This window comes from Haliotis rubra, unplaced genomic scaffold (assembly GCF_003918875.1).
Source record: "Haliotis rubra isolate DU_JTF1 unplaced genomic scaffold, ASM391887v1 Scf198, whole genome shotgun sequence".
Lineage (NCBI taxonomy): Eukaryota > Metazoa > Mollusca > Gastropoda > Lepetellida > Haliotidae > Haliotis > Haliotis rubra.
Window position 1 is genome coordinate 187,234 of NW_025765980.1, and position 15,832 is coordinate 203,065.

At 40.1% G+C, this 15,832-nt stretch overlaps 1 protein-coding gene across 1 annotated transcript in view; it reads left to right on the top strand.

Annotated features, from left to right (window-relative positions):
- Positions 1 to 350: 350 nt before the first annotated feature.
- Positions 351 to 15,832, top strand: part of LOC124275067 (solute carrier family 43 member 3-like) — a 32,706-nt gene continuing 17,224 nt past the window's right edge. Inside the window, 5 exon segments of the mRNA XM_046710540.1 lie at positions 351 to 438; positions 7,263 to 7,508; positions 10,984 to 11,164; positions 12,528 to 12,574; positions 13,624 to 13,700. Of these exon segments, the coding sequence (XP_046566496.1) occupies positions 7,268 to 7,508; positions 10,984 to 11,164; positions 12,528 to 12,574; positions 13,624 to 13,700 (546 nt within the window). The 5' untranslated portion in view covers positions 351 to 438; positions 7,263 to 7,267.

A 15,832-nucleotide genomic window follows, 5' to 3' on the forward strand; every position in this document is an offset into this window, starting at 1 on the left:
TGTACATCTCTGAACATGGTACTGCCATTAGACTTGCAGTGCAGCGATGTCATAGCATTGTGACGTCATCAAGTACATGACGTCATAGCATTGTCAGGGCATTGTACAAAATCTACTGTCAAAACGATATCTCCTAGGAGATATCGTTTGATCTCACACAAGCGATATCTCCTGTGGAACACAGTTTTGGATGATAAAACAAAATATTCGTGTTCAAAAGTGCCCACTTTTTCCACGCAGTGATATTCTTTAAATGCGTACGTCGATTCATAGTAAGCTTCGTCGAAATAAGTTATTTCAGTGTGTATTCTGAACTCCGAATCCATAGTGAAAATTGCTAGGAAGGTGAAGGTCGCGAATCGGCGCGCAGTCACATTTAGAGGCGGGAAGGCGCGCATGGTAGAGTACGTGTTTACACATATCGCCTTCAATAACAAGGTATGGATATGGAATATTAATTGGATTAAGTGATGTTTTCGCTATATTATATTTCTCCATAAGGTGTACACCACGCTAGTGTACGAAAACTGAGCGGTCACCGGCAGTCGAACGCATTTGACAAACTGCTTGTTTACCGCGTACATGATCAGGTTTCCATGTGCTGTGGGCAGATGCATGTGCAATGATGTATTTCATTTATCACACAGATGTCTGTTATAGAGCGTGTATGTATATATGATGATAAATAATTCATTTGTGTCAGTCTGCATTGTAAATTGATCAGTAAATCTATATCGTGCACTGTAGGTTTATCCACCGTCCTGCACAAGGAATTGAGAAAGAATATCCTATGTTCAAATGTTGACGTTTAAAACATGATATTTTGTACAGCTAATTCAATTTCTTGAGTGAATAATTTGTGGATACTTTTATTATTCATTTTGGGATCGACAGATTATAGTGCTTAAAGCCTATTAAGGGCTGAATCTGATTATGGGTTACACTGACAAGGGAATTATACAGCCCCTGAAGGGAATGTGTCCAACATGTAAACCACTTACTACCTACAGCAGCTGATAAGTGTGAAATAAGTCTGAAACTAAGCATACCAAAAATCTGTTTGCGCTTAGATATTAGACCACACTGCTTCTTTTTGATAAAGGAACTTAGGGTTTTGACGAAGATAACATAATTATGCACATCCATATACAGTATATCAGGAAAACAGCTGCAGAAGTTGGGCACCTATTTCCCTCAAACCAGTACATGACACATTACACTTCCACAAGACTCCAATGTGATAATTAAAATGAAAATTTGTAAAAACAAATATAAAATAACAGACTATTGACACATACAAACAACTATAATGTCTGTTCTACTCCATGATGCTTGATGTGGCATGTTTGTGAGTTTTTATTATTATTATATTGGCACCAAGTTACATTGTGTAACGAAGGAACCAGGATGAGAGTGGTTATTTAATCATGTACTGACCATTTTGAAAATGTGTGCAAGTGCTTAACAGGAGTGTGCTCATTTGGTTCTTTATTCTTTTTGGTCAGCAAAAATAAAAAAATTGCATCATGAAACTAATGTGAGTGTGTCACTTACAGTTTTTGCAGCACTTTCCTGCTATCATGGGTTTGTATTACAAGGGGGTATGCACATTAAATGAAACACCGAGAACAAGTAAGGTTGGTATTAGTTAATGCTCATCACGTACCGCACATGCATTTGTTTTACTGTTCCATCTACTGCGCATACCCCCTTGTAATACAAACCAATAATAGCAGTTTGAATCCATGATCGTTTGTTAAACAACTTTTATCCTAAGTTGAATAAAAGTCAGAGATTTAAATGTTCATTTGGCAAGGTAAAATTATGAGAATTCGCAATCTTAACTTCACTTAATTTGATTTACTTTTGTTGTAGGTGAAATTCATTGGTATGCTTTCACTGCAAACAGACTATAATATGTGTTATGATGGAAAACAGGATTATACAAATAATGTTTGTATATAATTTAGTATGATGTTTTTGTGTGTGCTTGACTTAGAGACATGTTTTACAACATGGTTGATTGAATTTGGGACGTCTATTAAAACAAATGCCTCACCGTATTTCATGTGCAGTATCACTTAATATGTACGGATCATGTCTGTTTCTATTGTCTTATGCTAGCAATTAATAATATTTTTACGTAAATAATGGTATGCTTATTGCATGTTTGCATCATAGTACGTGCAATGGTAGGTGTAGTTATTTAAATACATTATTTTGTGTAAGGTTTATTTGTTTTACTTGTTAACCATCTTTGTTGGGAGATGTGTTTAAATAGGCCTATTCAGTGATGACATTTCTTTTGAAAAAAAACCCCATGTTGTTTGAATCACATATACCTGATGTAAGTAGCTTTCATTTCCATTCACATCTATTCCATGTTCACTGATGTTCATTTCAGAGGTTTACAGATCTTGTAATGTACATGTTGCATTAAAAGCAAAGCAAACAACAATTAGATAACCTGTTTTTAACTTTTATTTGAAGCAGTCATCCCAAACTACTGTTGGATGTTAGCTACAGTCAGTTTTAAGCTCTCATTTTCCTATTGTTTCTATTTATAACAGATGAAATAAATTGATCAGCAGGGCTCCAGATAATTTTTCAACATCAGGAGTACTTAATCCTTATTTTTTCAATATAGGAGTACTGGAAAACCTTAAGAGTACATTTAGAGTACTGAGTGGAATTTAATGGAGTATCAGTAATCTTGTGTTTCGTTTCATATATATGCACCACAACATTGCTACTCTTGTGTAAACAGGTCAATAAACAATAAAACAATACTTTTTCAGATAAATACGTCTGTAAATGATTCTAAGACCGTACACCATTGCCATGGTGCGTATCTGCTATGCTTTCTAAATGATTTCCAACCATATTGTGCATATTTTTATCCGTACATACGGCCTTTATCTGTAGCCCTGTATCAGTTAATAAAACTGGGGCGGTGGGGTAGCCTAGTGGTTAAAGTGTTGTCTCGTCACGCCGAAGACCCAGGCACAATGTGTTAAGCCCATTTCTGGTGTCCCCCGCCGTGATGTTGCTGGAATATTGCTAAAAGCGGCGTAAAACCAAACTCAGTCAGTCAGTCAGTCAATAAAACTACCTGAGGACATGTTACTTACGTTTCCTGTTTTACCTGAATGTTTGTTTCTAATATTTCGTGCAAATTGCCATTTCATGAATGAATATATCAGTTTGGCCAGCCAGCTATATCTTGGAAGGCCATTGTCTCACCTTGGTGGCCCAGTATTAACATAGTGCACAGGTATCATTCAAACCATTAAAAATTATCCTCATTACTCTGAAAGTGTCCAGTTTCACATTGCTTAGACTAGATAAGTGTCTTGTCATCAAGGACGCTGTGCACAGACTTATCTGTTAGAACAGGTGTGGTGAAGTGGATAGACTTTCTGCCTGGAGAGAGTTAGGGTCTTGATTTAGTCCCGATAAAGATAATACAAAGGTGTTAAAAGATAGTATAATGTTATCCTGTTTGCCACTTAACAATAAGAGGATAAACCAAAGCCTGTGCCAACTTGTATACTAACTTGTGATCTTAGCACTAACTGTCTTAGGTATGTGGTAGAGTATGTGAGTTATGACCACTTTGAGCAAGTGGCCCCTGGTTGGCTTGGATTGCTGTTGTTAAATGCCGCTCTCAGTTATTTTTAAGCTAGATGACGGCAGTCTGAACATAATAGTGTTGGGAATTCGTTGAAATCTCACAATTGATGATTGATTCATTACCAACGAACAATCATCGAAAAAATTGGTTAGCGTCATTTTTAAGATTTTCCTATCCAGGTTGGGGGCGGTGGGGTAGTCTAGTGGTTAAAGCGTTGGCTCGTCACGCCGAAGACCCAGGCAATCCCCATGTGTTAAGCCCATTTCTGGTGTCCCCATTGATGTTGCTGGAATATTGCTAAAAGCGATAAAACCAAACTCAGTCAGTCAGTCAGTCAATAAAACTACCTGAGGACATGTTACTTACGTTTCCTGTTTTACCTGAATGTTTGTTTCTAATATTTCGTGCAAATTGCCATTTCATGAATGAATATATCAGTTTGGCCAGCCAGCTATATCTTGGAAGGCCATTGTCTCACCTTGGTGGCCCAGTATTAACATAGTGCACAGGTATCATTCAAACCATTAAAATTATCCTCATTACTCTGAAAGTGTCCAGTTTCACATTGCTTAGACTAGATAAGTGTCTTGTCATCAAGGACGCTGTGCACAGACTTATCTGTTAGAACAGGTGTGGTGAAGTGGATAGACTTTCTGCCTGGAGAGAGTTAGGGTCTTGATTTAGTCCCGATAAAGATAATACAAAGGTGTTAAAAGATAGTATAATGTTATCCTGTTTGCCACTTAACAATAAGAGGATAAACCAAAGCCTGTGCCAACTTGTATACTAACTTGTGATCTTAGCACTAACTGTCTTAGGTATGTGGTAGAGTATGTGAGTTATGACCACTTTGAGCAAGTGGCCCCTGGTTGGCTTGGATTGCTGTTGTTAAATGCCGCTCTCAGTTATTTTTAAGCTAGATGACGGCAGTCTGAACATAATAGTGTTGGGAATTCGTTGAAATCTCACAATTGATGATTGATTCATTACCAACGAACAATCATCGAAAAAATTGGTTAGCGTCATTTTTAAGATTTTCCTATCCAGGTTGGGGGCGGTGGGGTAGTCTAGTGGTTAAAGCGTTGGCTCGTCACGCCGAAGACCCGGGTTCGAATCCCCACATGGGTACAATGTGTGAAGCCCATTTCTGGTGTCCCCCGCCGTGATATTGCTGGAATATTGCTAAAAGCGGCGTAAAACCAAACTCACTCACTCACTATCCAGGTTGTTATTGCAGATATGTAGAACATGATGCACCTTGCTACTTTAAAGTGATGACTGATATATCATGAACATAAACTTCCCGGAGTCTTCAAGAAATATTCAGTCATGGCTTTTCAGTTAGTGAAGTGAGGTTTCTAAGAATTAAACACGTTTTCATGCCCTGACAACTTCAACAATATGTTCCATTGTCAAGTATTTCAAAGACTAAAACAGTAGTTCCAAACTCGTTTATGTTCGATTATGAGAAAATGTGATCGATTGCTTGGCGGTTTGGTCACTGCGACCAATCTTCGATTATTTCAATTAATCGGAACACCACTAGTACATAATCGAGTCTGGACCAGACAATCCAGAGATTGACGTCATGAGCATCATTTGGGATTGCTGAAGACCAATTCTAATCCGGATCTTCAGATCGGAGTCGGTATGCTTTGTCACAATAGTTGTGGACTGGTACATCTCATTGCGATTCAAAGAGGTATCATGTTTCCTTGATTTACCTTGAATTACTTGATGCCTTGGTTGATGTATGTCAGTTGCATATAATGATGCTGATGATGTCATACTCTCATTATCAGTATTTTCCTCATATATTGCCTCGTTTATGTAGCAGCAGTGAGATGAGATAATGTGTACAATATGTGTGTCTACAGGCAACAGCTGTGTAGGAGATAGTAACACATTTCTCCCACAGTTTTTGGTTGCAGGGCGCAATACACATGATACAGCATTATATTTCTGTGTTGAATACAGATCCAGCTTTGTGGTTTTGTTGTGTGTGCAGGTGTGCATGAAGACATACATGTGTGCCTCTGCATGTGTGGTGATTACTAAAATTATTTAAAATTTTGACATGTTAAGAAATTTTTAGACAGTTTTGATAAACAGAAATTACCCAGTAAAAACATTTGTTGCAATTTCAAAATTGGATCTCATAAAATACTCTGTACACAAGCATGGTGCTGGCTTTGTAAATTACAGCAATCTTTTCACTCTTGATTGATTTCAGTTTAGTATTTTCATGAATAGAAAATAGATCAATTCAGAAATGTATTGGGAATATGTTGACGTATAAACTGCAGTTGCATGCAGTGTGTGAAATAGCCACTGGCCCGCTAGCCCGTGGCTAGGAAAAATCCAGTCAGGCCAGTATATCTCCACAGTCTCTGGCCCGACTGGCTTGTGAATTTTCATGGAGTCATTTTGTAAATATATCACTCTCTCCGACCTTTTAAGTTAATACACTTTAAAATCCTGCAAGATTATTGCCTGATGGAAATGTTCATCATATTAGCAGCTTAATGATGTAACCCTTGTCTACATTCAAATTTCGGGCCAGTGAATTATGTTATGAATTATGGATAGTAATGTTCAGGCATAGCAATATTTGGAAACTATTTCGCACACTGGTTGCATGTGAAATGTGAATGTATCAACAAATGCATGCATAGAAAGGATGAGATAGATCAGTACTAGAAACAGGTGTGCGGGAATCGATCATGTTGGCTCAATTTAAATCTCACTTGTACATTCATGCATGATATTCCCATGTGATACATCAGCAAATCTTTTGTTTCATTTCGTTTGGTAGAGAGAGTCAACCATTGTCAAAAGCAGCTGTTAGCATGTGTTTATTTTTCATATATATTTTGTATTGATCTTTCTATACACGTCAGCACTGAAGTGATGCATGTAGATGATTTGATACTTTTTTTGTGTGTTTTTTGCCTGACAGTAAGTTGGACTTTCACCATGAATACTGAAACTGCTTCTTTCCAGAGCAGACCTTCAAAACTGTATTATTTCAATCTAACGGTGTACTGGTTCCTATTGCTAACTGAGTATGTATGGTTGTTTGGGTTTTTTGTTTCATGGCGCTCATGTCCTGAGTGAGTTCCAAATTTGCTTTTAGGAAACCTGTAGCTGTATGGTGAATATGGTGAATGTGGTGATGAATATGGTGAATGTGGTGGTGAATATGGGGAATGTGGTGATGAATATGGTGAATGTAGTGATGAATATGGTGAATGTGGTGATGAATATGGTGAATGTAGTGATGAATATGGTGAATGTGGTGATGAATATGGTGAATGTAGTGATGAATATGGTGAATGTGGTGAATGTGGTGATGAATATGGTGAATGTGGTGATGAATATGGGGAATGTGGTGATGAATATGGTGAATGTAGTGATGAATACAACCAGCCAGTTTTCAACAGGTACAAACCTTGGATAAGATTATTCAAAACTGGCTCTGTTCATTACCCCACTTCAGTTGATATCAATGGAGCATTACAAACTGATGTGATACGTATTGTGAAAAATGGACCTCAGTAAAACACGGATAATGCAGTGCACTCTTATCAGTAACACTGTAATACAATAGTGTTTCCTTTTCTTTCAGCAGACATGACGGCCGGCCAGCAGAGACTTCGCTATTTGTATGTCGTGTGGGCATTTGTAGAAACCATGCTGTTTGGAGGTCTCATCTATGGCTGGAGTTCCCTCGTGTTTGTTCTGAAGGCCAAGTTCCTGTACCAGGATCTGTGTAGTGAGAGCAAGATGGCGGAACCGGATAACAAAACAAGCAACATGCTGCGTCTGGACATCACAAGCAGTCCATTGGACAACTCAACACCCATATCTATAAGTAAGACTTCATAATCTTGTACTCCATGCATACTTCATTTCAGGTCTGCAGGATTGAAACCATCTTTACACATTTATTTTTACCAACTCGCATTTATGACACAGGTCAAGGTCACAGAGAATTATGCAACATAATTGTAATATAGTTTCTGACTATGGCACAAAGATTAATAACACTGATTTCACACACATTTCTATTCTAGAGCTGTGACGAATATCGTAGTATCGATAATCGTGATACTTTTTCTGACAATAAATATATCAATACTTTTTTTCGTATCGTGATATGCATAGTTGACCTTAAGATTGTGAATTTTCACTAGAAATTGACGGTTATGTCAAAATTTACACTGTTATCAAAATACGCCTTTTTAAAGAAAATAACTAAAGATAGCATATCGTGATATGCATCGTATCATTCCAAGATATCGCGAAACGTATCGTATCGTATCGTATCGTATCGTGAAGTGAAATTTCTGTATTGTCACACATCTATTCTATTCAAAGGTCAAAGGTCAATGTCACTTAGAAATGTTTCCATTTGGCACTTTCAAATATAATTATACCTATTCAAACATGGGGCTATTCTTTGGAAAGACTTTGGTCATTATGAGTCAAAGATCAAGTTCAGTGATCATATTTTTGTAAGTATTTAACGTCGATTCTGCAAAATAACCAGTCACCATTGTTCACAAGATAGTAGGAAGGCTGCAGAAGGACAACTGCAGTTAAATGACACCCTGTGTTTGCAAAAAAGGTGAACATGACCTCCCCGCCTGGGAACAGCTGTCAGTCACAAAATGTGCATGTCAGACTAAGTGTTCATTGCCTGACGCCACGCAGCAGTACTGTTGCCAAGCAACAGCGGACTCTATACAAACCAGACAAAGAGTATTCATGTTCGCCACGTATAATTGTTCGCTGGACCAGAAATCGAGTTACTCAATAATGCGTCTACACATTTTGTTGAAAAAAAATTAAAATGAAATGTGAATTTTAATACTTCTGCAGAGTTGAAGTGCAGAGCTTTTGCTGAATTTTGTTATGTCATTGTCAGTTTGGGGGCATGAATTATTGTATTTGCCAGTATCTCAATAAATCCTCCCAACTTAAAATGTTGATTTCAGTTAAGTATGAATACCCCACTCAGACAAATTATACTGACTCTGAGCCAACCAGTCCTTCTTGTACTCATTAATGCCGAGCGTCAGGCAGGGACCAACAAGTACCATATTTTAACGTCTTTTGGTATGATGCTGCCGGGGATCGAACCCGTGACCTTCCGCTCTCAAGGCGGACACTCTACCCATGAAAGGTCAGGATGATTTTGAGTTTGCAGTGTAAAACTTTGTTGCATCATTCAGTAAAATCCTGAGACTTTTTTAAACCATGAAGGTCCGGGTTGGAATATTGATATTCAGTAACCCATGCTTGTCCTAAGAGGCGACTAACGGGATCGGGTGGTCAGGCTCGCTGACTTGTTTGACACATGTCATCAGTTCCCAATTGTGCAGATTGACGCTCATGTTGTTGATCACTGGATTGTCTGGTCCAGACTCAATTATTTACAGACCGCCACCATATAGATGGAATATTGCTGAGTGGAGCGTAAAACTAAACTCACTCACTCCTTTCGGAGACTTTCGGATAATGATAATGATTGGACGAAGGTTAAGGTCAGGAAGTTAAGACGTAATGATTTAACGTGGAAGTACATACCATACTAGTATTTTTGGAGGGGGATGAACTGTTCCATATAATGCATTGGGAAAATCAGAAACACTTTATCATTAGCAGTAGATTATGTAAAATAGTTTGAACAGATCTATGTAAATCCTTGATAAATTTGTTATATCAGATTTTGTCGGCAGGCACCTTATTAAAGTCAGTAACTGCTTGTTTATACCAGGAAAGAGAAAACTAAGGAAGTCCGCTACCCGGTAACTGTCCATTTCATCCTCAGATGACAGAAAGTCAAGTGAGCTTATGTCATGGCCTGGTTGTCGTTCAACCGTTGTTAACCTACACATTGTCTGGTCTGTCCGCTGTTCATTTTACATTTCCTAAACTCCTAAACCAATGTTTTGTTATTACAGATCAGTATAGTTGGGAAGTGGTTCTTTGGATGTTTGGGGAATGTGTATTTGTTTTATTTCATTGTTTGTTTTGATTCCATGAGGACATGTTGGACTTATACTGAAAATAGGAGTGGTGCTAATTTCCAGAGCAGAGTGAGTGAGTGAGTGAGCATGGTTTTACGCCGCTTTTAGCAATATTCCAGCAATATCACGTCGGGGGACACCAGAAATGGGCTTCTCACATTGTACCCATGTGGGGAATTGAACCCGGGTCTTCGGCGTGCCGAGCGAACGCTATTACCACTAGGCTACCCCACCGCCCACAGACCATAGGGGACGGTGGCGTAGCCAAGTGGTTAAAGTGTTCAATCGTCATGCCAACAACCCGAGTTCGATTCCCCACGTTGGTACAATGTGTGAAGCCCATTTCTTGTGTCCCCCGTCATGATGTTATTAGAATATTGCTAAATGTGGCATAAAACCCACTTGCTCACTCCACCAGAGCAGATCTGAAAAAAATTGTAGAAAACATTTCTAGATGAAACTTGTACACATCAGGACAGTGGTGAACTTTTGCTTTTTGATGATTTGTGATATTGGAAAATTAGTAACTGGTTTATTTCTTTCTTTACTGAACCGAAGGAGTCCAGTGGCAATGAACCCAAAGCGGGATATAAGTAGCCACACTCCATTGCTGATTCACACCAGATGTGGGGATATATCATGTCTTAATGAATTCTGTTAATTTTCTTATCAGTCTTCAAACATAGCCGCTCTGACAGACTTACTGAAAAACTTTCTTATGGTCATTGCTCAGTCCTTCTGCTGCAAAATATAGTTGAATTTGGTGGGTATACTCTTAGGACCATCATGATCGTTACTCAGTCATTTTCTTTAAAAAATATTTCAAATTTTGAAATATAATATGTAAGTACAAGAAGGTGCTTGTTTGCTTCCAAAAATGTACCTTTCTGTGTGAAGATCTGACGAAACCTCCATAGACAGTCTCATCACTCTGAGCAGAATCCACGACAATATAATGGTGCAGCTAAAAATATTCATTTTTGATACATGGAAATCAGATATACATTTCTGACTGTTTCACGCGATCGCAATGAGACTGTAGAAGCCTTGATGCTGTTTGGTTGGGTGGAAAGTTCACCCGAAGAAGTGCTATCTGGCAGAAAGGTATCACATTGTGTTAAAAGATCTCTTTTAAAGAGGTAACCTAGTGGTTAAAGTGTTCCCTTGTCACCCCAAAGGTCCAGTTTGATTCCCCATATGGGTACAATGTCTGAAGCCCATTCCTGGTGTTCCTCACAGGAACATTGCTGGAATACTGCCGAAAGTGGTTGTAAAACCTGACTCACTCACTCACTCTACATTCTGTAATTTCAGTGCTCCCTCCTGATGAAAAAAACCAAAGCACCATTACCGCTGCTGCACCAGGATGTGAGGCTCAGGACTCCATGTTGAACCTGGTGTTCACTGTGGCCTCCACCTTGTTCTGTGCAGGATGTGCAGCCATGGGGCACATCAACTTCAAGTTTGGCACCAGAGTCACTCGAGTTCTCTCCATGTATGTATGCCTATAGGCACAATGTTTGACAGAGTCACTCGAGTTCTCGCCGTGTATGTATGCCTATAGGCACAATGTTTGACAGAGTCACTCGAGTTCTCTCCATGTATGTATGCCTATAGGCACAATGTTTGACAGAGTCACTCGAGTTCTCTCCATGTATGTATGCCTATAGGCACAATGTTTGACAGAGTCACTCGAGTTCTCTCCATGTATGTATGCCTATAGGCACAATGTTTGACAGAGTCACTCGAGTTCTCTCCATGTATGTATGCCTATAGGCACAATGTTTGACAGAGTCACTCGAGTTCTCTCCATGTATGTATGCCTATAGGCACAATGTTTGACATAAGAACTGGCTGAAAAGAGGGTGGGATGATCACAATGTTTACCTGCCTGGTTATGTGTGCATGGCTTGATAACAGGGGTGGGCGATAATACCTGTTAACCGGTATATTGCAATTCGAACTTCACAATACGATATATTGCGGTACACTTTTCTGCGAACCGGTTCAGCCGTTATGTAATTTTCGCGATGTAGACAAAACAACTAATAACATTTGTATTTCCTTTATATTATTATACATTAATAGTTTTGAGAAAGTTTAGTGGTCATATAATTGCATTTACGTGACTTTTAACCCATATAAATACAAAAATAGATTGTTACCGTCACTCGTAGGGATAAACAAACCAAAATGGTGGACGCTGCTGCAGACGCTTTTTCTCGAGTTCCAAACTTTAGAGCGAAGTCTTCAAATTGGAAACATTTTCAATTGATCTCTTGAACAATTACATCTGAGTCCTGACAGTGGCCAGTGGCATTGTTTCAAAAGAAAGGAAACAGTAATTTCATTACTTTAACCCACTTTCACAATATATTGCAATACATATTGCAATACACCAACAAATATCACAATATATCGCAATACGAAAATTTTGGCGAAACCCAACCCTACTTGATAACCTGCAGTCTTGCTCATTCTATAAACCGTAGGATGGTTGGTGGTTATAGGATAGTCAAGTGTTTAAGGCATTCGCTTGTCACACCGAAGACCAGGGTTCGATTCCCCACATGGGTACAACGTGTGGAGCCCATTTCTTGTGTCTCCTGTCCTGATATGGCTGGAATATTGCTAAAAGCCGTGTAAACCTGTACTAGCTCAACTGTTGGATTGTTTCCTTAAGCTGGGGGGGATACAACTCTCATATTGCATCCTTGGTAATCCCTTGTATTTTGTCTGTAGTATGTCATATATTGACTTATATCACAGTACTAAGTCATGATATGATATCTATCACAATACATGGGTAACATTGCGATACTACATTACATACTTAGTAAAACTCTTTGTATTTCCAGGATTACGTTTGTGGCAGGGACATTGATGATTGCCTTTGTATCTCAAGGTATGTAATGTCCAGATGCTGGAGAGAGAAATATACATGTTACCAGCATCATTTCCTTCCTTTTAAGTGTTCTTTCTTAATTGATTGTTCCATTTTCACTCCTACAAAGACATTTACTTCAATTTGCCTGATCACTTGTGTGTCTCATTCATTGCCATCTGTGCAAGGACTGTTAAAAAGTTTGATTCTGTTTGCATTAATCAATCCATCCTCGATAATCTCCAGGGTATGCATTCCGATAAATCTCCACTATACCCTGGATTCATCTACGGCTCGGCCCGATGATTTTATTACCTCCCATGGTTGGCTTTTTATCCAATCAGGTGTCTACGCTGGGAAGTTGAGCGTACCAGTCACAACTCACTTTTGCTTTTTAAATTATCTAACCTTTTCGAATTGGCAGCACAATGATATTTTGGCAGAGGTACTCTGAAAGAGGTAGAAGGAGTTCTTGTATATATTATTTAAGGTTTCAGACCTGTCCATTTGTCTGTATGTTTTCCCCCCAAACCTGAGTCGCACTGCGAACAAACTTTCGCGGCTGCGACTGCGATCTTTGTTGACACTGGCAAGCTTGGTTGTAACGGCGGCTTATCTGAGAATGCGGAGCCAGCAAAGGGAGGTAATAAAATTATCGGGCCGAGCCGTAGATGCATCCAGGGTATTGTGGAGATATATCTGTTGCTTGATTATTGATAAACTCACTCACTCACTTAAGAAGTTTTGATTCTGTTTACTTTAACCAAATCAACATTGCTTAGTACCTCATTTTTTTTCTATGTGTAGAGTTATATCCCTAGGGTATGCAAGAAACCTGTGATCTCAGTCCCAATTTGTCTTGATAATGATTTTAGGTTTGTTTTGCTAAAGTGGTAAATGTCTGTGACCAGGATCAGGCTTTCCTTTCACATTAAGTGGACACGCTGAGACGCATCTGGAATTCTGTTTAATGAGGTGTTAACCCAAACTCAGTAGTACCACATTTTCTTGCAAAAAATACCCACAAGTACAGACTTATAATAATGTGGGTTTTTAAAACAATGTTTCAGATGTACCCTGGTTAATATTCCCTGGACTTACACTGGTTGGTATTGGCGGTATACCCCTTCTGGTCACCAACACACAGGTACGGTTTTGAAGTATTTCCCTGTACATGTTCTCCACTCTCCACTGTCTCACTTTCTGCTCTCCTGTGAAAATCTGGGTTTTTTTCCTTATCCTGACTCATGCTCTTTTTGCTTGTCTTCTTCTTCTTGCGAACATAGTGGAACACTTGTATCTCCCTAATTGAAGCTCCTTCAATTTAAAATCACTAATTAGTATTCACCACGAGTTACCTCCTTTCCACAAGCGGGGAGCGAGAGCCACCTCTACCCATGTGCCTCACTCTCTCCTTCTTAGCCCAGTGAGCTGGGCGTGAGGCGCCTGTGTCTCCGACACACTATATCCTTTGAATTATATTTAGTTAGTTACCTCGTATAGACATCTATAGAGGTTTAGCTAGTATCCTTCAGCGATTATATATTGATATTTAGTCGTTTTCTACAGTTTATTCACGGGGCCGTGTTTGTTTCAGTGGATTACGTTGATGAAAATTCTGTACTATTGCAGATTCGTTTTTATGCTGCTGCTGATCCGCCTTTAATATGATGTGCGGTAGCCATGTTTATTATATTCACATTGCAGTTCGCGGTACTAATTTATCAATTCTACCTTTTTATTAATATTTACTGCGTTTGGCACGCTTTTAGCAGATAGGTCGCGTATGCAGAGTCTAGTATGACTGATACACGGACCCCTCGCCAGTCTACTGCTGTTGGCCGACTCCCCTCCCGTGTGGTGTTCGCTAGAGTGGTGGAGAGGTGTGGGGCGTAGTCCGCCATCTCCAAAAGCATCCTGCTTCCCCAGACATCCCATCGTCGCGGCAGAAGACTAGAGGGTTTTCTACTACATCTCAACAACGAGACCGTTCCCATCGAAGTTTTGGGCCTGTATGATGATCAGCCGGTCATCATACGGATGTACATCAAAGATTGACCGATGTCGGCACAGATCAGCATGCAGCCTGATGTACCAGCGCCAGATATCGCGATGATCGTCCTGAGGGTCCCATCATTACCAACACTCAGCGCCAGGCGTCGCACACCCAGGGCAGCGTCGACCTCTGAGGAAAATCAGCGAAGTCTACTAGGACTTTCTCAGCGAGATTGTTCCAGCCGATGACCTGGACCTCTCGATGATCAGCTGATCATCATCCCGGCGTCGCATACAAGAAGCGACCGGTGACAGCTACAGCGACATCAGCAGAGATCACCATGCAGCCTGATGCCTCTACACTGATGTCGGACGATTTTCCGGTGGACCCCTCCATTAACACGCCAGATAAAGCACCGGCGACCTGCGTCGCAGACCATCCCAGAAGACATGATCGCGACAAATTATGAACATCATGGAGGACCAATATCTCTGCGGTAGCAGGGTCGAGCAACCAGCGAAGGCTCCAGCGTGAACAACACCCCAGAGGCACCCCGTCAGCGTAGCAGCCAGGGCGATGTCACCTTCGCGAAGGAAGTCCGCGGACCACCTTGGCGAAGGACCTAGATGTACAGCCTTGCGAAGGCCTTCCAGCGAAGGCGGAAAGGACCTAGATGTACAGCCTTGGCGAAGGCGGAAAGAACCTAGATGTACAGCCTTGGCGAAGGACTTCGCGAAGGCAGGATAGATCATCACCTTATCGCGGTTTCATCCCTAGATGTGGACTCGGACCATCAGACATCACGGAAGCCTTCGCGAAGGTCATATCGTCGTTCCCGGACGGGGACGCAGAGGAAGCCAGCGAAGGCATCGCGAAGACACCTGAATCAGATCATCATCATCTAGAAGGACATCGAGGGACTATACAAGAGCTTAGCGAAACTATCAACGTTCCCCTCACAAGTCTCGAGAAGATCAACCCATAGACAAGTTGATCATCGATATCAAGTATAAGAACTACAATGCATTATATTGGTTCTGTTGAATCCATGGCGAGGCGTATGTTAAGCTGGCCTAAATAGATCTAGAGCGATCAATTAGACACTTATCACCAGACTTAGTAACCGACTTCTGAATATGATAAGATGATCCATGCGGCCCTACTTAGGCAAGCGCTTAGCCCGATCCACATCCTGTTAAACACAGAGGCTGTTCCGCGAAGCAAAGCTCATATATATATTTATATATATATATATATATACTAATCGGGCTTTGACTTCGACA